Source organism: Pholis gunnellus (assembly GCF_910591455.1).
Source record: "Pholis gunnellus genome assembly, chromosome: 6".
Taxonomy (NCBI): Eukaryota; Metazoa; Chordata; class Actinopteri; order Perciformes; family Pholidae; genus Pholis; species Pholis gunnellus.
The window spans coordinates 21344543-21367291 of record NC_136532.1 but is presented as its reverse complement, the minus strand read 5'-3'; the positions used below and the strand labels follow the sequence as shown (position 1 = coordinate 21367291).

Here is a 22749-nt window from a genome sequence, read left to right as displayed (position 1 = left end):
GTGCATACCGCAGCCTACTGTACGGGAGTTTGAAACACCATATTTATTATATCCTACCCACCAGCCCTGTGTTGTTGAAAAAGGAAAAACGTGAGAAACACGTGAAAGCCTGTAAATCTCACCATCCACCATAAGAGGAAACGTCAAAGCTATGTGCCTATAGATACAAGGGCTGCAGGAACATTAAATTGGTTGTTGATTGAGTGGAAGTGTTATTTAAATATCTTTTATATATAAGTGTTATATTGTTCTTGCAGATAGTTATGGTGGAGCTATTTCATTTTTACTAGGTTCACACACTGACACATCATTTAACAAGAGATCATATTTAATGCACTATACATTTTGATTGATAAAAATCTTAATCAGCAAATAACTATAGCTGTCAAATAAATGTAGTGGACTAATAAGTACAATATTTGCCTGTAAAGTATATGTAACATAAAATGAAAGTAGGCAGAATCAAAGTACAAATACCTTCAAATTGATTTTTCTTTTTTAATGTTCAATATTTCATGAGTAATTTCCATGAAATCTTAGCCATCTGAGGACAAAACGTTGTTCATCAATACAGTATTTAGGTAAATGTAGTTACATTCCACCACAGCTTGTTCAACATGAGGCAGCTCCACTGATCAAACCATCAGTATCCATCAGCTACGGTATTAAATCATTAATTAACGATCTACAGCCAGTGAGATGAAACATTGAAACACCTCTCACATGGTATAACTCACTCGTAGAATAACTATTCTTCACTAGGACTACTTTTACTCTTGAGGTCAGTGAGACACATCTGCAGCCTTGATGAACAGAATATAGGTAAAGCTTTAGACCTCAGTGTGAATCTGGTATTCTTACATCATCACCTCCCAACGCTTCATTGTTATAATACATACATGAGATCAAAAAAGAGCATTTTGTTGCTCACTTCCCTTTGAGCCCTGATCCTTACTGTTCATTCACTTTTCCTTACTATTGCTGAGGCTGATTCTTTCACAGCACCATGTAGCACACCATCTACAATTTGTGTTTGTGTGCCAACTCTAAAAATCAAAACTATTTCATCAAGTTGATGAGATTACAAAATACATTAAAATAAATGAAATGTAGACAAAAAAGAAAAGTTGTCTGTTGTACTGATGACAAAATGACTGACTCACCAATACAGAGAGGCTCTCAGCCTAAACATCACTGTTCACAATCTACTCAGATTACTGAAGTAAATACATTCTATAAACAAAAGAAAAATCTAATTGGTCAAACATTTGCAGGAACTATGAACTCAAGAACTGAATTGTCGCCCATGTATTTTGCAAATAAAAGACTACTTGTCTGTATGCAATCTTTTATGCCTTGACAATTGATGACAATCACAGTATGTCTTCCTGCAGCTCTTGCAGAGTTACGGCTCCTCCTCAGTGTGGGCTCTTCTCATGTGAACCAACATGGCACCTCTGTATCTGAACCCTTGTCCACATGTTTTGCAAGAATACGGCTTCTCATCTGTGTGTGTTCTCATGTGGACAATCAGGTGACTATGATGTCCAAAATCTTTTCCACATATTTTGCAAGAATACGGCTTCTCACCTGTGTGTGTTCTCATGTGAACCAATATGGAACCTTTGTGTCTGAACTCTCTTCCACATGTTTTGCAAGGATACGGCTTCTCACCTGTGTGTGTTCTCATGTGGGCAATCAAGTGACAACTATATTGAAAATCTTTTCCACATGTTTTGCAACAATGCTGCTTCCCACTTGTGTGGATTTTTATATGAGCCTTCAATGAGGATATCCTACTGAATCTTTTCTCACAGAAGCTGCAAGAATGTGACTTCTCATCTGAGTGGGTTCTCAAGTGTTTGTGAAAATGCGACCTGAACTTGAAAGTTTCTCCACACGTGTCACATTGGAAAAGTGATTTACCTGTTTGAGGATCACTGCAAGTCTTTGACAAATTGTTAATATCGTTACAGTGACTTCTGTTTTCGTGATGTCTTTTCTTTGGTTCTGGCTCTGAATCGCTAGTTGATTCTGAGTCTTCATGCTCGCTTCCTTTCTGATCTTGGCTCTCAGCTACATGAGAGTTGTTGGAGAGGAGCTGGTGGTCTCTTGTTGGTTCTGGTTCAGTGTGGTTACTTTCCTCATAAATAGGAGTCCAGATGAAGGTCTCAGTCTCCTGCTGCAGTTCAAGCTGCTCTCCCTCCTGACTAGTGCAGAGTTCCTCCTGTTCCTCTTTGATCTGTGGAGGATCTGGGTCCTCTTGGTCCAGACTGGAGTTCCTCTCCTGAATACAGAGCTGCTGGTCAGAGAGAAGCTCCTCCTCCTTACAGACATGTTGCTGTGGGAGCTCTGGAGGGACAGAAAGCAACATAATAATAGGATAATAGGACAATAGGATACTACAGTGATGAAGAAGAAAATGCAAACAGTTAATTCACATGAAACCAGGCAGACAGCACACCGGATATCATGACAGTGGACGAGGACAGGAAAGTAACATGAGGTGAACCCGGAAGACAATACCGGCATCTGTTTTGGATTAAATAGAATTTGCAACCGAATGTTAAGTTGCTCCCTCACACTGGAGATAGTTGGTGAAGTTTGCAAAAGATTATTAAGAGAAAGCACATTTTTTAGCTATATAACGCTACAGTCTGTGAATAATTAAATAAAACACTCGTCACGAAATAGTTGTATCAAATATATCTTATTCCATCATGACAGAAAGATCTGATTTGCTGTCTACCATCTGACTGAATCCACGTGAATGCAGCATTGATTAATACCAGTACACATTTAAACAATTTGGATTAAGTGGCATTCCTCTGTTTAGTGGTATTAAAATGATGAAGTTGTACTGTACAAACCTATCCTGTGTAACGTTATTACAGGTTTCCAAACGATATCCAACAGTCTGAGCTGGCGGTCGATCTCTTCCTTGTACTCGAAGATAGTTTTCTCAAAAACTCTGAATATTTCTTCAGCAGCAGCAGATAGTCGCTCGTTGACAAACTCTCTCAAATACTCAACTGACGACATTGTTGTTTGCTCTCAAATGGAATAATTACCTCCGCAACGACTACGATATCGTTTTCCAGCCAACTCCACACGTGCGAGCACCTTAAGCTACAAGCGGCTGTGTTGTTTACTTCTTCATCTTCTTCTTCTGTGGTGTTTAACGGCAGCTTGCATCCATTCCTTTGCATTACTGCCATCTTTCGGTTTCAGTCAGTTTCTATGTTCTCACTAAACTTTCCCCATCAGTCCCGTTGCTCGCAAACAGTTTGTTAAGCACCTTCTTCCCAGATTACTAGATCCCCACTCCAGTATATTATTCAGCTCTCTCCCTCTCGTCCCTAGTCTTTGCATTTTTCCCAGCATGCCCCTCCTTTCTGAACTATGTCTAATACAGGTGGTGATAACATGTTGTACAGTCTCTGTTGCCTGGCAGTGCTCACAAAGACCTGTTGGATGCTTCCCTGTCATGTGTAGTGTGCTGCGTAGACTGCTGTGCCCTATTCTTAATCTTGATATTGTAACCTCTTCTCTCCTGTTTCCTCCCCTGTATCTTACACTGCTCACATTATTCTGAATTGAAGGTGTCTCCCCTCATCTCCTGGTCCCAATGTTGTTGCCATACTTTGTTGATATTTTTCCTGATGATGCCCTTTCCCTCTGCTTTGGATGATACATATGTCTACTTTGTTTTCCTTTAGTGCTTGTTTGGCTAGTTTGTCCACTTTTTCATTTCTTCTGATACCTACATGGGCCGGTATCCATATAAATATAACTTCAGTGCCTCGTTCTATTGCTCTATAGAGTGATTTGACATTATTTTTAGTAACAGATCTTGTCGAGTATTGGACATACCTGACTTCAGACTAGAGTGCATACATGGAGTCACTGCAAATAAGGACTTTGCCTGGTCTGTGTTGTTCAACCCACTCTAAGGCCAAAAAAATTGCATACAATTCAACTGTATACACAGCTAAAAAATTTGAAGTGCATTTAAATATTTCAAATTTGTGACTAGGAACTGCAACAGCAAATCCTGTACTGTCTGTAGCTGGATCTTTTGATCCATCGGTAAAAACATGCACATACTCTGGGTATTTTCTAACTGTGTACTCATAGAACTCACTCAATAAATCAGTATTTTTACGTCTTAGCTTATTTTGCAGCAACTCCATGTCCACCTCTGGTTCTTTAAGCAACCACACAGGAGTTATTGGCTTACCGACAGTAGGGCAAAGCTCTATATCAGAGACTCCTAGGCTTCTTGCTGTTGCTTCTCCTATCCAACCAAAACTTGTCTTTGGTACTTTATGTCTTTCTGTAATACTTTTTTAGTTGGATGATTATCTTCATGACTGCTCAGATTTATCCAATAATTAATCAACAGTTGTTTTCTGCGAAGACACAATGGCATTTCTCCTGCTCTACTTGGATGGCGCACACAGGTGATGTTCTTACTGCACCTATACAAATTCTGAGGGCCCTGGTCTGGATAACATCTAACTGCTTAAGTGTGGTTTCTGCTGCTGAACCATATGCTATACTACTATAATCTAATCTGGATTTAATTAGAGTTTTGTAAATGTGTATCACATATGCAACCTTTGCTCCCCAGTCCAACCCTACCAAACATCTCATTACATTTATATCTTTTATACACTTATCACTAACATTTTTAATGTGGTCTTTCCATGTTAATCTACTGTCAAAGTGTACTCCTAAAAACCACAATGACTCAACTATTTCTAACTTGTTTTCATACAGATTCAGCTGAAAGTTTCCCCATGTTCTCCGTCTCGTAAAGAACATTACTTTCGTTTTTTCAGATGAGAATTTAAATCCCCATTTCTTCCCCCATATTTCAACTTGTTTTTTCCCTTCTTGCAGTTTTTTAACAATATGTTCCAAGTTTCTTCCTTTTTTCCATAAGGCCCCATCATCTGCAAATAATGACCTTCCCATATCTGGTGAGACCTTTCCAAAGATGTCATTTATTGCAATTGAACAATTGAACAATTCGTTCTAGTACAAAGGTCACTTTTATAATCAGAAGACGCCATGAAGTATTGACGCTATCTACAGCTTTATTTATCATTAAAAGCAGTGCTGAGTGTTCTTTTGGATAGACTAAACAGCTGTGGCGCTTAATGTCAGAGGAAGTTCACACAACAAGGACACACCAGACTTTGTAAGCCCACATTATAATGAGCCATTTAGATTTTCCCCGACACAAAACTTCCTCCAATGTCCTTTTTGTCTGCCTTATTGTCTTTCTCACTAATGCCTGAGCTTTTTTGAACTGTATCAGATACTGAAAGTTATGAGTTCTTTACATTAACTTAAATGCCCTGTCTCTATTTCTAATTGCCTCTTTATAAGTATTGTTCCACCATGGTACTGCTTTTCTGCTTGTTTTTCCTTTACTTTTTATGTTAGATTCTAGAGCAACGGTCATAATGCCTTCTGTTATATCATTTAGAGTTTCTATATGCATATCATCATTAATCTTACTCAGATGACATCACTCTCTTCCTTAAATCTCTTCCAGTTGGCTTTCCCAAAAACCCATTTTCCACCCGTCTTCTTCCGTTACTGATGTATAAATATTTATTTGACGGAATATCGGGTAGTGATCACTGCCTATGGTTCCTTCATGATACGCTTTCTAGTCAAGCGAGTTACTTTTTTAATGTTATGCTCCTTCTCTCGGTTACTAGTTTGAATAGTGGATATCAAACTGATAGCAGGTGCATACCGCCGCCTACTGTACGGGAATTTGAAACACCATATTTATTATATCCTACCCACCAGCCCTGTGTTGTATAAAAAGGAAAACATGAGAAACACGTGAAAGCCTGTAATTCTCACCATCCACCATAAGATAAAGGTCAAAGCTATGTGCCTATAGATACAAGGGAAGCAGGAACATTACATTGGTTGTTGATTGACTGGAAGTGTTATTTAAATATCATATATATATATATATATATATATATATATATACAAGTGTTATATTGTTCTTGCAGATAGTTGTGGTGGAGCTATTTCATTTTTACTAGGTTCACACACTGACACATCATTTAACAAGAGATCATATTTAATGCACTATACATTTTGGTTTATAAAAATCTTAATCAGCAAATAACTATAGCTGTCAAATAAATGTAGTGGACTAAAAAGTACAATATTTGCCTGTAAAGTATATGTAACATAAAATTAAAATAGACAGAATCAAATACCTTCAAATTGATTTTTATTTTTTAATGTTCAATATTTCATGAGTAATTTCCATGAAATCTTAGCCATCTGAGGACAAAACGTTGTACATCAATACAGTATTTAGGTAAATGTAGTTACATTCCACCACAGCTTGTTCAACATGAGGCAGCTCCACTGATCAAACCATCAGTATCCATCAGCTACGGTATTAATCATTAATTAACGATCTACAGCCAGTGAGATGAAACATTGAAACACCTCTCACATGGTATAACTCACTCATAAAATAACTATTCTTCACTAGGACTACTTTTACTCTTGAGCTCAGTGAGACACATCTGCAGCCTTGATGAACAGAATATAGGTAAAGCTTTAGACCTCAGTGTGAATCTGGTATTCTTACATCATCACCTCCCAACGCTTTATTGTTAGAATACATACATGAGATCAAAAAAGAGCATTTTGTTGCTCACTTCCCTTTGAGCCCTGATCCTTACTGTTCATTCACTTTTCCTTACTATTGCTGAGGCTGATTCTTTCACAGCACCATGTAGCACACCATCTACAATTTGTGTTTGTGTGCCACCTCTAAAATCCAAAACTATTTCATCAAGTTGATGAGATTACAAAATACATTAAAATAAATGAAATGTAGAGAAAAAAGAAAAGTTGTCTATTGTACTGATGACAAAATGACTGACTCAACAATACAGAGAGGCTCTCAGCCTAAACATCACTGTTCACAATCTACTCAGATTACTGAAGTAAATACATTCTATAAACAAAAGAAAAATCTAATTGGTAAAACATTTGCAGGAACTATGAACACAAGAACTGAATTGTCTCCCATGTATTTTGCAAATACAAGGCTACTTGTCTGTATGCAATCTTTTATGCCTTGACAATTGATGCCAATCACAGTATGTCTTCCTGCAGCTCTTGCAGAGTTACGGCTCCTCCTCAGTGTGGGCTCTTCTCATGTGAACCAACATGGCACCTCTGAGTCTGAACTCTTGTCCACATGTTTTGCAAGAATACGGCTTCTCATCTGTGTGTGTTCTCATGTGGACAATCAGGTGATTTCTACGTCCAAAATCTTTTCCACATGTTTGGCAAGAATACGGCTTCTCACCTGTGTGTGTTCTCATGTGGGAAATCAAGACACTACTTTGTCCAAAATCTTTTCCACATGTTTTGCAAGAATACGGCTTCTCACCTGTGTGTGTTCTCATGTGGACCATCAGGTGACCACTACGTCCAAAATCTTTTCCACATGTTTTGCAAGAATGCGGCTTCCCACTTGTGTGGATTTTTACATGAGTCTTCAATGAGGATATCTTACTGAAACTTTTCTCGCAGAAGCTGCAAGAATGTGACTTCTCATCTGAGTGGGTTCTCAGGTGTTTGTTGAAATGCGACCTGAACTTGAAAGCTTCTCCACACGTGTCACATTGGAAAAGTGATTTACCTGTTTGAGGATCACTGTAAGTCTTTGACAAATTGTTAATATCGTTACAGTGACTTCTGTTTTCGTAATGTCTTTTCTTTGGTTCTGGCTCTGAATCGCTAGTTGACTCTGAGTCTTCATGCTCGCTTCCTTTCTGATCTTGGCTCTCAGCTACATGAGAGTTGTTGGAGAGGAGCTGGTGGTCCCTTGTTGGTTCTGGTTCAGTGTGGTTACTTTCCTCATAAGAAGGAGTCAACATGAAGGTCTCAGTCTCCTGCTTCACTTCAAGCTGCTCTCCCTCCTGACTGGTGCAGGGTTCCTCCTGTTCCTCTTTGATCTGTGGAGGATCTGGGTCCTCTTGGTCCAGACTGGAGTTCCTCTCCTGAATACAGAGCTGCTGGTAGGAGAGAAGCTCCTCCTCCTTACAGACATGTTGATGTGGGAGCTCTGGAGGGACAGAGAGCAAAATAAATAGGATACGACTCTGATGGTGAAGAAGAAAATGCAAACAGTGCCACATAATATACAGTTTTAAGGACGACCATTCAACCTAGTCAATATTAAGCTGGACACAAATAGTCCCATCGTATATTACATATTGTGATGCTATGCGAGTCAAATTACATGTGATTATGTCTTTTATTCATTAAACTCAAATGAACTCAACTGTTTGACATCTCTGTGTTCTTGGCTGGTTAAATTCTTAATTTTATGGCTTTGCTTTTCTTGTTTTCTCTGATGCGTTATGTCCACATTGTGTATTTTCACCTCATGGCAACATCACAAACATCTGCCTTGTTAATTTGCAGAGGTACAAAGACGTTTTGAATTGTCAGATTTCAAAAAGGCGCCCACTTGTTTCAGAAACCAGCTGTAATCTAAAGTGCTCTGAAGTACACGGCAGAGTGCTCCATGTTAAACGCGCAATGTGGTCACAAGTTGATCTGATGGCCCTCTGCTCTTGATTAATACCAGTACACATTTAAACAATTTAGATTAAGTGGAATTCCTCTGTTTAGTGGTATTAAAACTAGAAAATGCATTTCCTGCTGAAAATGCGTTGGAATGCTGAAAGCTGAAATGAATTGTAAAAGATTGCTGAAAATTAAGAAATGGGAGACTACCTGTCTGAAAAATGTTGAAGCCCGAAAGCATTTAAACTGCACTGCTGAAAACCCTTCTAGTTGAAATGTCTAACTATGGTGTCTGTAGTTGAAAGTATGAGGAAAAAGAAGGCTTTGAAAGTTCAAGACGTTTTAACAGGATTTGAAGATTTTCTCCATAGATTCCATTAAAAAAAAAATTGCTAAAAGCTTAATAATTCAAAAAGTTTAAAGATTAAACATATGAAAATTCATTTCACCCCTCTCCTGAAAGAGCTGAACATTTTGACATTTGAACGGTTTGTGTAGCTTAAAAAAATGTCAGCAGTAGTGATATTTGTAGTAGTAGAATAAGTACTAGTAGTAGCAGTAGTTATATTTGTAATAGCAGTAGAAGTTGTAGTAGAAGTATTAGTAGAAGTATCAGTGGTCGTAGTAATGGCTGTAGTAGTGGTCGTAGTATTTAATACAACAGTAGTAGTAGTGGAAGACGTAGTAGTAGTAATAGTAATGGCAGTATTTGAAGTAGCAGTAATAGCAGTAGTAGTAGTACTAGTAGCAGTTGTACTAATAGCTGTAGTAGTATTAGTACTGGTAGTAGCATGAATAGCAGTAGTAGTAGTAGAATTTGTAGTATAAGTAATGATAGCAGTAGTGGTAGTAATAATATTGATGGTAACAGTAATAGCAGTAGCAGTAGTAGTAATAGTAGCAACAGCAAAAGTTGTAATAGAAGTAGTAGTAGTAATACTAGAAATATTAGCAGTAGTAGTTGTCGCAGTATTAGTAAGAGCATTCATTATTTCAACAAAAAAAAGACTAATTTTGAGCTTAATGTTTAAATAGTTAATCCATGGGGCTTTTATTTTGAAAGGGTGGGGCTGGGTGGGGGAGAAAGGAGAAGAGGAGACAAAATCAGAATGTATGACACACATAAACAGAGGTTATTAAATGACAGGCTTCATCACAAACATGTCAGTTCGAATTCATTCTGTAGGGCTTTTATTTTAATATGCTGTGTGTGTGTGTCTAAAGATCTCTAAGACCTGAATGAGAGATAGACACAGAGATAGAGGGAGAGGAGTGTGTGTCTCAGTGCCTCTGTGTGTTTATCAACGTCTCTAATGAGCTCATATAAACACCTGTGTGTGGGTGCATGTGTGTCACTGGTTGGTGATTGGAGCACCTGTGTGAGAGATTAGAGTGAACAGTGATTTTCAACAGAACTACCTGTCAAACATCTGCCCTTTATACCAAAACCATGAGACTAATATATAAAATATGGATACCGTGAGAGAGATAAGACTTTGGCAAACGCGGTAAAGTTCTTTTTATGTTTGTGGTGTTAAAAATGTGAGCTCCAGCTCCAATATACATAACTGGTACTGTCTGCTTTCTTTAAGACATTAGTGGTCAGATTTAACATGGAGTCTAATGGAGCAGTTGGTTGGAGTTCATGAGTTCAATGCTTAACAGCATTCCAACAATAAAGATTCGAAGAACAATACTTGGATTGCTGAATCAGCATTCCAACAATCATGAAGTTGTACTCGCCTATCCTGTGTAACTTTATTACAGGTTTCCAAACGATATCCAACAGTTTGCGCTGACGGTCGATCTCTTCCTTGTACTCGAAGATAGTTTTTTCAAAAACTCCAAATATTTCTTCAGCAGCAGCAGATAGTCGCTCGTTGACAAACTCTCTCAAATACTCAACTGACGACATTGTTGTTTACTCTCAAACGGAATAATTATCTCCGCAACGACTACTATATCGTTCACCGGGAAGCTAACGCTGCAAGCGGCTGTGTTGTTTACTTCCGCTGGATGTCACACTGTGAAGTTCCGACTGTGGAAGCGAGTTGCTTTTCTTCGTTCCGCTTTTTTAATGTTGTGCTCCTTCTTCTCTCGGTTTGAATAGTTTGAATAGTGGATATCAAACTGATAGCAGGTGCATACCGCCGCCTACTGTACGGGAGTTTGAAACACCATATTTATTATATCCTACCCACCAGCCCTGTGTTGTTGAAAAAGGAAAACGTGAGAAACACGTGAAAGCCTGTAATTCTCACCATCCACCATAAGAGAAAAGTCAAAGCTATGTGCCTATAGATACAAGGGATGCAGGAACATTAACTGGTTTGATGATTGAGTGGAAGTGTTATTCAAATATCTTTTATATATAAGTGTTATATTGTTCTTGCAGATAGCTATGGTGGAGCTATTTCATTTTTACTAGGTTCACACTGACACATCATTGAACAAGAGATTATATTTAATACACGATACATTTTTGTTTATAAAAATCTTAATCAGCAAATAGCTATAGCTGTCAAATAAATGTAGTGGACTAAAAAGTACAATATTTGCCTGTAAAGTATATGTAACATAAAATGAAAGTAGGCAGAATCAAATTACAAATACTTTCAAATTGATTTTTATTTTTTAATATTCAATATTTCATGTGTAATTTCCAAGAAATCTTAGCCATCTGAGGACAAAATGTTGTACATCAATACAGTATTTAGGTAAATGTAGTTATATTCCACCACAGCTTGTTCAACATGAGGCAGCTCCACTGATCAAACCATCAGTATCCATCAGCTACGGTATTAATCATTAATTAACGATCTACAGCCAGTGAGATGAAACATTGAAACACCTCTCACATGGTATAACTCACTCGTAGAATAACTATTCTTCACTAGGACTACTTTTACTCTTGAGGTCAGTGAGACACATCTGCAGCCTTGATGAACAGAATATAGTAAAGCTTTAGACCTCAGTGTGAATCTGGTATTCTTACATCATCACCTCCCAACGCTTCATTGTTATAATACATACATGTGATAAAAAAAGAGCATTTTGTTGCTCACTTCCCTTTGAGCCCTGATCCTTACTGTTCATTCACTTTTCCTTACTATTGCTGAGGCTGATTCTTTCACAGCACCATGTAGCACACCATCTACAATTTGTGTTTGTGTGCCACCTCTAAAATCCAAAACTATTTCATCAAGTTGATGAGATTACAAAATACATTAAAATAAATGAAATGTAGACAAAAAAGAAAAGTTGTCTATTGTACTGATGACAAAATGACTGACTCACCAAAACAGAGAGGCTCTCAGCCTAAACATCACTGTTCACAATCTACTCAGATTACTGAAGTAAATACATTCTAAAAACAAAAGAAAAATCAAATTGGTAAAATATTTGCAGGAACTACGAACAACAGAACTGAACTGTCTTCCATGTATTTTGCAAATACAAGGCTACTTGTCTGCAAGCTTTTATGCCTTGACAATTGATGCCAATCACAGTATGTCTTCCTGCAGCTCTTGCAGAGTTACGGCTCCTCCTCAGTGTGGGCTCTTCTCATGTGAACCAACACAGCACTTCTGTGTCTGAACTCTTTTCCACATGTTTTGCAAGAATACGGCTTCTCACCTGTGTGTGTTCTCATGTGGACCATCAAGTGACTACTACCTCGAAAATCTTTTCCACATGTTTTGCAAGAATATGGCTTCTCACCTGTGTGTGTTCTCATGTGGACCATCAAGTCATTACTTTGTCGAAAGTCTTTTCCACATGTTTTGCAAGAATATGGCTTCTCACCTGTGTGGATTCTCATGTGGACCATCAAGCTACTACTACGTCCAAAATCTTTTCCACACGTTTTGCAAGAATATGGCTTCTCACCCGTGTGTGTTCTCATGTGAACCAACATGGCACCTCTGTGTCTGAACTCTTGTCCACATGTTTTGCAAGAATACGGCTTCTCACCTGTGTGTGTTCTCATGTGGACCATCAAGTGATTACGAGATCGAAAATCTTTTCCACATGTTTGGCAAGAATACGGCTTCTCACCTGTGTGTGTTCTCATGTGGACCATCAAGTGACTACTATATCCAAAATCTTTTCCACATGTTTGGCAAGAAAACGTTTTCCCACCTGTGTGTGTTCTCATGTGGACAATCAACTCACTGCTATATCCAAAATCTTTTCCACATGTTTTGCAAGAAAACGGCTTCTCACCTGTGTGTGTTCTCATGTGGACCTTCAGGTGACCACTACGTTGAAAATCTTTTCCACATGTTTTGCAAGAATGCTGCTTCCCACTTGTGTGGATTTTTATATGAGCCTTCAATGAGGATATCTTACTGAATCTTTTCTCACAGAAGCTGCAAGAATGTGACTTCTCATCTGAGTGGGTTCTCAGGTGTTTGTCAAAATGTGACCTGAACTTGAAAGCTTCTCCACACGTGTCACATTGGAGAAGTGATTTATCTGTTTGAGGATCACTGCAAGTCTTTGACAAGTTGTTAATATCGATACAGTGACTTCTGTTTTCGTGATGTCTTTTCTTTGGTTCTGGCTCTGAATCGCGAGTTGACTCTGAGTCTTCATGCTCGCTTCCTTTCTGATCTTGGCTCTCAGCTACATGAGAGTTGTTGGAGAGGAGCTGGTGGTCTCTTGTTGGTTCTGGTTCAGTGTGGTTACTTTCCTCATAAATAGGAGTCAACATGAAGGTCTCAGTCTCCTGCTTCAGTTCAAGCTGCTCTCCCTCCTGACTGGTGCAGAGTTTCTCCTGTTCCTCTTTGATCTGTGGAGGATCTGGGTCCTCTTGGTCCAGACTGGAGTTCCTCTCCTGAATACAGAGCTGCTGGTCAGAGAGAACCCCCTCCTCCTGACAGACATGTTGCTGTGGGAGCTCTGGAGGGACAGAGAGCAACATAAATAGGATACTACAGTGATGGTGAAGAAGAAAATGAAACCAGGCATACAGCAGAGGATATCATGACAGTGGACGAGGACAGGACGGTAAAATGAGGTGAAGCCGGAGGAGAATACCGGCATCTGTTTTGGATGCAATAGAATTTGCAACCGAATGTTACGTAGCTCCCTCACACTGGAGATAGTTGCCTAAGTTTGCAAAAGATTATTAAGAGAAAGCACATTTTTTAGCTATATAACGCTACAGTCTGTGAATAATTAAATAGAACAGTAGTCACAAAATAGTTGTATCAAATATCTTATTCCATCATGACAGAAAGATCTGATTTGCTGTCTACCATCTGACTGAATCCACGTGAATGCAGCATCGATGAATACCAGTACACATTTAAACAATTTGGATTCAGTGGCATTCCTCTGTTTAGTGGTATTAAAATGATGAAGTTGTACTCGCCTATCCTGTGTAACTTTATTACAGGTTTCCAAACGATATCCAACAGTTTGCTCTGACGGTCGATCTCTTCCTTGTACTCGAAGATAGTTTTTTCAAAAACTCCAAATATTTCTTCAGCAGCAGCAGATAGTCGCTCGTTGACAAACTCTCTCAAATACTCAACTGACGACATTGTTGTTTGTTCTCAAATGGAATAATTACCTCCGCAATGACTACATAGCGTTTTGAATCAAACTCCACACGTGCGTGAGCGGCTGTGTTATTTACTTCCGCTGGATGTCACACTGTTAAGTTCCGACTGTAGAAGCAAGTTATTTTTTTTTTTCGTTCCGCTTTTTAATGTTTAATGTCTTGTTTAATTTCACCGGAAAATTAGTCGTTTTTCTCTTTGCACCAACTGATGTCTTTTCGAGTTTCTTATAAAGACAATCATTTAAAATTAGAAAAAACAGAACTAGCAGAGATGGAGGAACTTTACACAGGTAGGTAAAACTATCAAAGACACTGTGAAGAAATGCTCATGCATGCAAAATGATAGTAATTGTACCAAATTACTATCAGCCAAAGAGTAATTAAAGTCTAAAACACCCTCACAAGAATCTGGGTCCTCTTGGTCCAGACTGGCTCTGCTGAATACAGATCCGCTGGTCAAAGAGAACCTCCTCCTTTCAGACTGTAAAGTGCATTAGTGCACAAATCAGCAATCGACACTATGTATGTTACGCCACGGTTTCAACCACTTCCTATCAGCTACAGGTTTGGTTTTTTTTTTTGCCAGAAAAGGCCCAGATGAGTCAACTCTGAACACAAAAAAACAAATATCCATAAATGGTAAGCATAAAAATAAGGTTGGGTAATTATAGCACTGCAATGCTTCCAGGTGAAATGGCTGTTAAAATAAGCTTATTGAAAGGTGTAAAATCAATGAATCATGTTCATAAAATTGAGTTGTTAATAAAATGCCATATGTGTCTCGTGCAGGCCATCAATGCAGCACCCTACGGAGTCATTGGTGTGCTTGTCTACACAGACCCTTTGGACATCAACGATGGTCTCATGTCAGACACCAATGAGACCTATCCTCACTCCTGGTACATGCCGCCTTCTGGTGTGGAGAGAGGATCTTTTAACACTCACTATGGAGACATGCTCACACCCTACCTGGCTGCCAAAGGTAACCATTGACTTGTGTAAAAATGGTGCCCAATGGTGCTTTTCTTTTTTATTGTGTGTTTATTCTACTACTGCTGCACTTCGACTCTAGTACAATCCAGGCAAGGACTTTTACAACAGCTTCCAAGATCCATACAAAGATACAATCTGGTCATTTATATTCTTTTTATTTTAATATTGAAGTTTTCTATAAATTCTGAAAAGAATTATAAATTATTTTGCAGAGGAAACCTACAGAATTCCAGTCGAGAACATCACAGGGATCCCTCCCATTCCAATTCAACCAATCGGATTTGACGATGCTTACAGGCTAATCTGGTTTGTGATGAGACAAATCTGCTTGTGGGATTAATACATTCCTAAATGGGTTGGTTATGAACTCATTCTGACTTGTTTTTCCATTGGTCCTTTCAGTGAGCTAGGTGGAACAGCAGCTCCAGCTCCATGGCAGGGTGCATTCAACTGTACCTACAACTTTGGCGGTCCGGGGTTCAAACCAACATCTGCTTTCGACAACAGGTAGCCAGCTGCCAGACAAATTCAGAAATTAGTTACATTTAATGTTGATCTAGGATAAGTATTAAGCAATGAACCTGTTTAAATGATAAAATAACATCATCTACATATTATATCTGTTAAAGCTAAGGTTGACACATTTATCATTTTCAATGACATACTAGACTTGTTCAGCTTCCAGAGTAGAGAGTAAAATCAGTTTTTTTTCAAAATAGAATCTCCTGTTGGAGATGAAGCAGCAGTGTTGCAGTGGGACTTCATTCCTTGTTGCTGATACTTCTAAATTTGAACCTCTTTTCCAGTGATGTGAAACTGGACATCTTCAACTATGCAGAGGTGAAGAACTCCTCCAATGTGATGGGAGTTATCAGAGGGAGTGTCGAGCCAGGTGAGACTTGTGACCAAAATAACCATTTTATATGATCTACGTATTTGCAGCTTGTAATTTTTCTGCTGTGTGTGTGTGTGTGTGTGTGTGTGTGTGTGTGTGTGTGTGTGTGTGTCTGTGTCCACAGATAGGTATGTGATCTATGGGAACCACAGGGACAGTTGGGTTCACGGTGCCATCGACCCGAGCAGTGGGACGTCGGTCATGCTGGAATTGACCAGAGTGCTGGGCAGGATGGTGAAGCAGGGTGAGGGCAGTCTGAATAAAAGGCGAATTGTTATAGTGTTATAGTGCTGGATCAAATTGGAATCTCTCTTGATTTTAGGCAAATGGAGGCCTCGCAGGTCCATTATCTTTGGAAGCTGGGGAGCGGAGGAGTTTGGCCTTATTGGGTCTGCAGAATACACTGAGGTAATTTGTCATTAATCCACCAAGGAATATGTTCATGAACCAATAGTTTTGCTGATACAACCTCTCTTGGCCTGGTATGACCGGTAGCTAATGTGGCTAACGTTAGAAAACTGGGTTGTTTACTCTTTACTTTGTTCAACTGTAACACAAAATGTACCATTATTCCATTGTTTGGATTTGCTTTTAAGCATTGCTCGTGACAAATATGACCGTGATCTTGTCTTTTCTCCAGCAATACTTCACCAAGCTCAGTGAGCGAACTGTTGCATACATCAATGTGGATATAGCTGTTTTTGGTAAGAACCCCCTGCTCAACTACCTGTTAGGAGTAAATATATCTAATGCCTTGTTATAGTCTTAGTATTTGGTTACAACTGGACAGATGCAGCCATTATATAAAAATGTCCTCCGAAAAATTTGCATATTTACAATTTTGCTTGATTGATGAATGATTTTTCAGCCTTCAGATGTTTGTAGGAATGTTCTTGACGCTATCTATTTGACAGACATGTATTATTTTCAAAATCTTCCACTCCGCAGCCAACGCCACTCTCAGGGCTTCTGGGATGCCATCACTACAGAACGTCATCTTCAAAGCCACAAAACAGGTGAGCACTTTAAACAAAACAAAAAATGTATATGTTAGTTAGTTTATCTCTAGCATTTTAACTTGAAAATGAAGACAAAACAATTGTGCACACACCAGGAACCTGTCACATGAAAGTGTGTTTGTTCCCTAGGTCGATGCACCTGGACTGGACTCCACATCTGTGTACAACAACTGGATTCGATATGCCAACAGGACAAGCTCGGCCCATGGACCCATTCCCAAGTAATGAACAGTTACACCTCTCTAATTTTCCCACCCAGTGCATTTCGCCTGTTGTTGATCTAGTCCAAGCAGCTTTATCCATAATCTTTAGTGGATAGGTTTTGACTTGTGATTGGACATTTGAAACAACAAGGTTAGCTGGTTAACTGTTAAAATCCTGGATCAGAGTGATTGAGAAACGTGAACCCACCTTGACTGTCTCTTCAGTAGAGAGCCTAATCAGAGGTAACTAGGCTCCTGATTGGCCAACAAAGGCATAGTGTGACTGCATAATTGTGTATGTGTGGATCTAATTGTTCGCAGCTGAAAAGGAGCATGCATTCTCAGCAACAACAGAATGCATGGGATACAATATTCCTGTCTGTTATTTCTGAACAGGCAGCACCTCATCAGATAAACCCACATTCTTTATTTTTTTTATTTTTAAACACTCAACAAGTCATTGCATTGAAAATGAAAGATGTTTACAAGATGTTTCTTGTCTTTATTTGACAGGATGGGATACTTGTCAGGAGCAGGGAGTGATTACGCTGCCTTTGTCCATTACCTGGGAATCACTTCCATGGACATTTCGTACACATACGACAGGGTATGCAAGACTCGCTGCCTTTGACTTACTGTAATACATTTTTGTCAGTGTTGTATGTAAGTTGTGTCGTAGAATATTTTTATGTTAATCGGGAGAAGAGAGTGATATTCGCAAATCAAAATAATCCAAGTCTCCAAATCATTCAAAGTTGTCCTTTTCCATTTATTCTCTTGCAAGAGGGAGAATCCCCCAACACAGCTCTTCACACAGAGACTGCTGGGAGCATTCTTCAACATCAGTTCAAATCCTCACACACTATATACTAAAGCAGGAACAGTCTCCTCCTTTAGACAGGTCAAAGGTGTCTTACGCTGGTTGATCTGATCTCCCATTTTCCATTGATCTCATTGTCATTCTCATTTACATTAACCCAAACATCCCCAGGACAGGAACAAACCCTCAGTGTGACCCTTTGATCATCTTCCTGTGTCTGTCTTTACGGTCCTCTAAAGTAAACAGTAACTCTCAGTTCCTGATCTGATCATAAATCATGCCGACACAGAGCTATCTGTTCTTACCCCATGTATGGACAGAGCTAAATGTCTCTACCTCTGTTCTTCTAATGTTTCTAACCATTTCATGATACTGATATATATTTTTTACCATTACAGTTGTAGAAACCTTGTATCAGACTGAAGCCAACAGACAAAGGACTGAAAAGCAGACTCTGGACACAAGGCGGTGAATCCAAACGCGTAACTTAAGGCAGGGTTGGGTACACAGGTGTTTTGTCCAAAAAACAGGCAAAGATATCAAAAGTAGTTGGCAAAAACTAAATAAAATAAACCCTAGAGAAACTGGGAACTAGAATGAGGCAAACTAATGAGGCAGGTGAAATTAATCGGGTGGTAATCACACAGTTGGGAAACACACAAGGGCAGGAAGGGAAGATTTCTGAAACAATGAGAGGTGAGTATACAAAAGTAAGACAAGAAATAATAACTGAAAAGTGGAAACGATTAAAACAGAACCCAATCAAGAGGACTGGATGTAACACCTTGTATGGTAACAATTCTAATAACCTGTATTACAGTTTTTCCACCTAAATATGCAGGCTATGGAAGACAGTAGCAACAAGCACAACAAATATCTTAAATCTGTGGTGCAATGCTGTGGCCACAAATAAAAGCCGTGTTTATTGTCTTTATGCTGACATTAATTGAACTCTTCATTGGTTTCAAGACACAATCCTCCTCCCTGGCAACCGGATTCATGGTTATTTTTCTTCATACAGAGTAAAACTAATGCTCGGATATACCCAGCGTACCACACAGCATACGACACCTTTGACTACGCTTCAAAGTTCATTGATCCTGGTGAGCAGTGATGTCCCATCATTTTTGTTCTGTCTCAGTACAGATTATTCTTCATTTTATGTTATATCATTAAAAAATGTGGCGTATTTCACAAAAAGCCTTGTATTTCTCAGCCAAACCGTTTCTACTCAGTTTTTCCATGTTGTCAAATTTGACAACAGGAAAGACAGTAAAACATTTGCCAACAATTTATCTTGTATAACATCACATGCTAGCACTTCCTCCTCTCAGGGTTCGTCAGTCACCAGGCCATTGCCAGGACAGCAGGAAACGTCCTGATCCGACTGGCTGACAGCCTGGTGTTGCCATTAAACTGCAGTGACTACGCAGAGATTCTGGAGGACTACCTCAACACAGCAGTCACCCTATATCAGCAACAACTGCAAGCTAAGGATATCTCCATGGGTAAGCACAGGACAGTTAGAGAAGCTTGAGTGATGCAGGGGAATATTGCAGAACACACACCAATAGAAATGCTATGCAGGTATATTAATTTCATCTGGGTTTCATCTTTCAAAATGTGAAGACAAGACTCCAATATTTCTAATGGAGCCAAGGTCGCTGGCAATCATTTGATTTACTGGATTACCTCTAATTGTTGGACCTGAGGTGGACAATGTTTCTGACATGAACCAAAACGGTCTATGTCTGAGGAAAAACCTGAAGACACAAGTGCTACAACCACTGTCTGCAGGCTGCACTTAAGAATAGAACAACCAGCTGAAGCAGCATCGGTTTCTCCTGCTAGCAGTCACAGAGGATTGGAGAGGATGAAGTCTTTGCCTAGAGGCTGCACAGCTGATCTGTGTCTTGTTTCAGAACCACTAAAAAACGCAGTGGCCAGCTTTCGCAGTGCAGCTACTCATTTGGACCAGGTGATTCGCAGTTCCGACCTGGCAAATGAAACGTAAGAGCACAAACATACACATTATTATCTCGTTTGCCGTCCACATAGAAACGAATGCCAGGCCACCACCTCTTTCTCTCTGTCTCTCTTCTGTTAGACCACTGAAGGTCAGGAGGATCAACGACCAGCTCATGCTGCTGGACCGAGCCTTCTTGGACCCTCTGGCCTTCCCAGATAAATATGCATACAGGTAAGATAATGATGATGTGTCAGTCTTAAAGTCCCAGGGAGGGCATGTTGGTTTCTGGTGCTGCATGCAAAATCTAAAGAAGCTGTGTAGTTTGCAGAGTGCGCTGTACTTGATGGCCACAAGGTACATGACAGTAGCAGGAATAAGGGCCCAGTAAAGGCCGACTACTAATTCTTTATTACCCTGGTAAAAGGCACCATTTTAAGTAAACCTTCTGACTCAAAACGGTTAACAGAAAGTGCTTCTGCAGGGCTTCTGTAATGGTAAAATATGTATCAGCATCATGGAAAGTTTTGAAAGATGTTGTACAACTGATGGAAAATTACAGAGACACAGAAACTAAAAAACACAGCAAGCCCTGCAGAAGTTGTTAATCAGCTCATGAAACAAGTGTCCTGTTTGTCAAGGCTGATCACATGCACCTACACAAGAGAGAGAAGCAGAAACACATTGTTCCCAGTCTCGGTATGGCAGTCTAAGAAGGACCTTGAAACCGTAACTGACTCCCAGTTGGGCACACCTGCATAAACCAGATAAAAAGCAGATTAGACAGCCTGTGTGCAAAACATCTACTCCCTATGTATGATTCATCTAGGGCGTAAACCTCTGTATGTATAAAATGATGTTGTGTTTTGTACTTTGTTGAAGCTTACACCACAGACTACTGAATACGTATCTGTTGTGCATTTTTCCCTTGCAAGCGACTAAACAGACAAAGACAACTTTTAATCTTTTGAAGACTTTATTATTGATTTGTGAACAAAACTCTCTTCTCCCGATTAACATAGAAATCTTCCATAACACTTCTCAACTCACCTTTTTTACCACAATGTCAGTAAAGGGTGGACCCAAACACAGTGTGTGTGGAGTAAATGGAGGATGTCTTGTGGGAACCACGGGCTGAGCTGAGAAGGGAAGGCAGATGAGAGTGAGAGTGTGGCTGGTGTGGCAGCTCAGGGTTATGGTAACAAGCTGGTGAGACAGGCAGGGGAGCCAGAGAGTAATGATCATGGAGACACAATGAAAAAGGGTTCAAGTAAATAGCATGTGCTTTAAATCCTTGTTGTGCGCATGCTCAAATGGCTGTGCCTAAAAAATGTCTGACAGAGCTGCTTGCATTACTGATTCTCAGTGTTGTTACAAAGACACCTGTAGAGCATTTATTCAATACAATAAACTTAATTTTATTTATCACACATGCCGCGTTGAGGGTTTGCAGAGCTCAGTTTCTTTTTTTAAATCTTTTCTGTCTTTTTTCCTCTCAGTGATTTCCTCTTACACTCCTCTCCTCATTCCATGTTCGGGATAATTAGAGTGATTAACCACCTCATTATGACTTAGCACATCTCAATTGTTCAGTTGCCTGTCATTGTTTTGTCACTTTTTATTTCCCTGTAATTCACGCAGGCATGTTATCTGGGCCTCAAGTAGTGCCGGCAAGCCAACCTTCCCAGGTCTGGCTGACGCCTATGCCAACGCTGAGTTATCAGGACAGACCAGCGACTGGGACAAAGTGCACTACCACCTGTCAGTCCTGAGCCAGGCCATCGAGGGCGCCGCCCACACACTGGTTGACGTCATATAGACGAAGAGGAGGAAGGAGGAAGGAGCTTGTATGGGAATAATAAAAAAATAAAAAGGCAGACCTGCAGCCAATGAGCACTGATCAGCTTGGCCATGACTGGACTACGGATGATATAAAGTGAGGGCATTTAGGAGCCAATAAAGAGTGACAGGAATGGTGTATTGAAATATTTTGATTGAAATATTTTGAAATGATAAATCTTTTTTAAATCTTATTGCAGCTCTTCATTTCAGATGAACCACTGTTAATACAGTTTCATTTTCATATGTACACCAACTGTTCAAATTTGCTTACACTACATATTTAATGTACCTGTTTTTCCTGCAGATACTTTCCACAGTGTGTGAACAACAGTAATTACAACAATAATTAAGAAAAGGCAAAGGCAATTGAGACAATGGTCACTAATGACATACGAGACACAAATATTCACCTCAGTAAAGACACAGTACAATACATTATCTTATCTTGTCATGTATTCATAAAGAAAATAAACGACCATCACTTCAATTTTTGGTAATGTTGGAAAAGTTTACTGTTCTCATGGCAAAGACCTATCTTTTCCCAATTAACATGTATAGGGTCTTGACAAAGAATTTCTTTTTTTACATTTCAAAGATCAAACACAGCACATTTTTGCTTGAGCAAGAATGAGTCACATTCAATGACGGATGATGACTTGCTATTTATTCAGACATTTTCATCATCTATGTGTGTCAAACTATTATATCTGACAGGAGTAGTAAACAGACGTACGCCCGAGCCATCAGACTGTCTGGGAATGAGGAAAGCAGACAGGCACTGCAGAGCTATTATAGCAGAATGATGCAATGCAAATTTACTGCGTTTATGATCCTTTATAAATTG

The 22749-nt window shown here is 39.4% G+C and overlaps 2 protein-coding genes across 3 annotated transcripts in view; one reads left to right on the top strand and one right to left on the bottom strand.

The window, feature by feature from the left end:
- Window positions 1-22313, top strand: part of naaladl1 (N-acetylated alpha-linked acidic dipeptidase like 1) — a gene marked incomplete at its 5' end in the record, with an annotated part of 68630 nt that extends 46317 nt beyond the window's left edge. The window contains 15 exons of the mRNA XM_079161346.1: window positions 14957-15149; window positions 15373-15466; window positions 15563-15667; window positions 15967-16052; window positions 16180-16299; window positions 16378-16463; window positions 16696-16759; window positions 17004-17071; window positions 17204-17295; window positions 17791-17884; window positions 19119-19200; window positions 19432-19605; window positions 20020-20107; window positions 20205-20297; window positions 21705-22313. Coding sequence (XP_079017472.1) covers window positions 14957-15149; window positions 15373-15466; window positions 15563-15667; window positions 15967-16052; window positions 16180-16299; window positions 16378-16463; window positions 16696-16759; window positions 17004-17071; window positions 17204-17295; window positions 17791-17884; window positions 19119-19200; window positions 19432-19605; window positions 20020-20107; window positions 20205-20297; window positions 21705-21882 — 1617 coding nt within the window. The 3' untranslated portion in view covers window positions 21883-22313. The remainder of the gene's footprint in view (window positions 1-14956; window positions 15150-15372; window positions 15467-15562; window positions 15668-15966; window positions 16053-16179; window positions 16300-16377; window positions 16464-16695; window positions 16760-17003; window positions 17072-17203; window positions 17296-17790; window positions 17885-19118; window positions 19201-19431; window positions 19606-20019; window positions 20108-20204; window positions 20298-21704) is intronic.
- On the bottom strand, window positions 360-3150 carry LOC306697441 (uncharacterized protein). 2 transcript variants are annotated; one of them, XM_079161349.1, is made up of 2 exons: window positions 2871-3119; window positions 360-2352 (listed from the first exon to the last, which is right to left on the bottom strand). In XM_079161349.1, exons 1-2 carry the CDS (start codon window positions 3040-3042, stop codon window positions 1406-1408), a joined length of 1119 nt encoding a protein of 372 aa, XP_079017475.1. In that variant the 5' UTR covers window positions 3043-3119; the 3' UTR covers window positions 360-1405. The 2 variants fall into 2 exon arrangements, 1 of the variants encoding a protein (XP_079017475.1); XR_013767123.1 differs by having other exon boundaries at window positions 2268-2352; window positions 3072-3150.
- Window positions 22314-22749: the final 436 nt, after the last annotated feature.

Bases quoted from the DNA above. Each gene is read 5' to 3' on its own strand.
- LOC306697441 (XM_079161349.1), bottom strand. From the start codon at position 3,042: ATGTCGTCAGTTGAGTATTTGAGAGAGTTTGTCAACGAGCGACTATCT. The intron at 2,353-2,870 runs GTTTGTACAGTA...CTGTCCCTCCAG, and splicing joins AATAACGTTACACAGGATAG to AGCTCCCACAGCAACATGTC.